Consider the following 1,371-nt stretch of genomic DNA (forward strand, 5'->3'; position numbering starts at 1 on the left):
TCAAAGGCATCCCGTACGCTGAGGCAGAGCGATTCAGTGATCCGGAACCACACCCCGGCTGGGCAGACGAGAGGGACGCTAGTACGCATGGAGCCACCTGCCCTTCGTCGAACATGATTCCGAACGAGAGTGAGGACTGCCTGTTCCTTAACGTGTATACTCCATTGTCGCCCGCGGGTGGTAATCGACCGGTCTTAGTGTTCATCCACGGCGGTGGTTACAGTGCTGGGTTTGGAGATGAAGGTCTCTACGGCAGCCAGTACTTCATGACGGAGGACGTGGTGGTCGTTACCTTCAACTATCGCCTGGGAGTGCTCGGATTTTTCAGTACCGGCGATCGTGCCGCGGCCGGCAACTGGGGTCTGAAGGACTGCATCATGGCGTTACGCTGGGTTCAGGATCACATCGCGGCGTTCGGAGGCGATGCGGGCAGCGTTACGATCTACGGTGAATCGGCTGGTGCTGCTATCATTCACCTACTCCTCATATCGCCACTGACGGGTGGATTGTTCCACCGCGCGATCGCCAGCAGCGGATCGCCCTTCAACTCGTGGGCCTTCCAACCGAATCCAGTCCATTACGCGAAACGCTTGGTGGAAGCACTGGACCTGGAGACCACCGATACGACTGCTATGGTGGCAGCTCTCCGGCTGGTTCCGTACTCGGCGTTGATCGCGCAACAGGAAAAGGTGTTCGCATCAGCGACCGTCCCGCTACTGGGGCCTGTCGATTTTGGTCCAGTTGTCGAGCCACCGGATGCGCCCGGATTGATCGTCCTGCCACGGACGCCGATGGAGCTTATCGAGGACGGTGCATATCAGACGGTGCCATTGTTAACCGGCTTCAACGACTTGGAGTCGATACTGTTTATAGTGCGAGAGGACTTCACTCCCAACCTGTACGACTCGTTCAACGCGAACCCGCACTATCTGGTGCCGATGGCGTGGAACATCTCGGAAGGTAGTACCGCTGCCAATGCCATTAGTAACGCGTTCGCTCAGTTCTACTGGCAAGGCCAGATGCTGGGACCGGAGTTGTTGGAACAATTCTCCTGGTACATGACCGATGCAATGTTCGCGATCGGTGTACTGGAGATGGCGAAATTGCACTCAACCCGGACGCCGGTCTACGTCTATCACTTCACCTACGACGGTGACCTGAACCTGTACAAAAAACCACTGGGCGTCTCCATACCGGGGGCGGTACACGCGGACGAGACATGCTACCTGTTCGACACGAAGACATTTGTGACCGAGCCAACTCCTGCCGCTAGTCATGCGCTCACAGTCCGCCAGCGGATGCTACGTCTTTGGAGCAACTTTGCCAAGTATGGGTAAGTGACACAAATGACCCCTGGGACGCTCTTGGGGA

General features: G+C 57.1%; 1 protein-coding gene across 1 annotated transcript; it reads left to right on the forward strand.

The window, feature by feature from the left end:
* Positions 1-29: 29 nt before the first annotated feature.
* LOC131214781 (bile salt-activated lipase-like) lies at positions 30-1,333 on the forward strand (the record flags this gene model as incomplete). Its single annotated transcript, XM_058209113.1, has 1 exon — positions 30-1,333. A coding segment is annotated over one exon (1,304 nt), but the record flags the coding sequence as incomplete, so codon positions are not given.
* Between the last annotated feature and the right edge of the window lie 38 nt (positions 1,334-1,371).

The sequence above is a fragment of the Anopheles bellator genome, unplaced genomic scaffold, assembly GCF_943735745.2.
Source record: "Anopheles bellator unplaced genomic scaffold, idAnoBellAS_SP24_06.2 scaffold02436_ctg1, whole genome shotgun sequence".
NCBI classification, from domain to species: Eukaryota; Metazoa; Arthropoda; class Insecta; order Diptera; family Culicidae; genus Anopheles; species Anopheles bellator.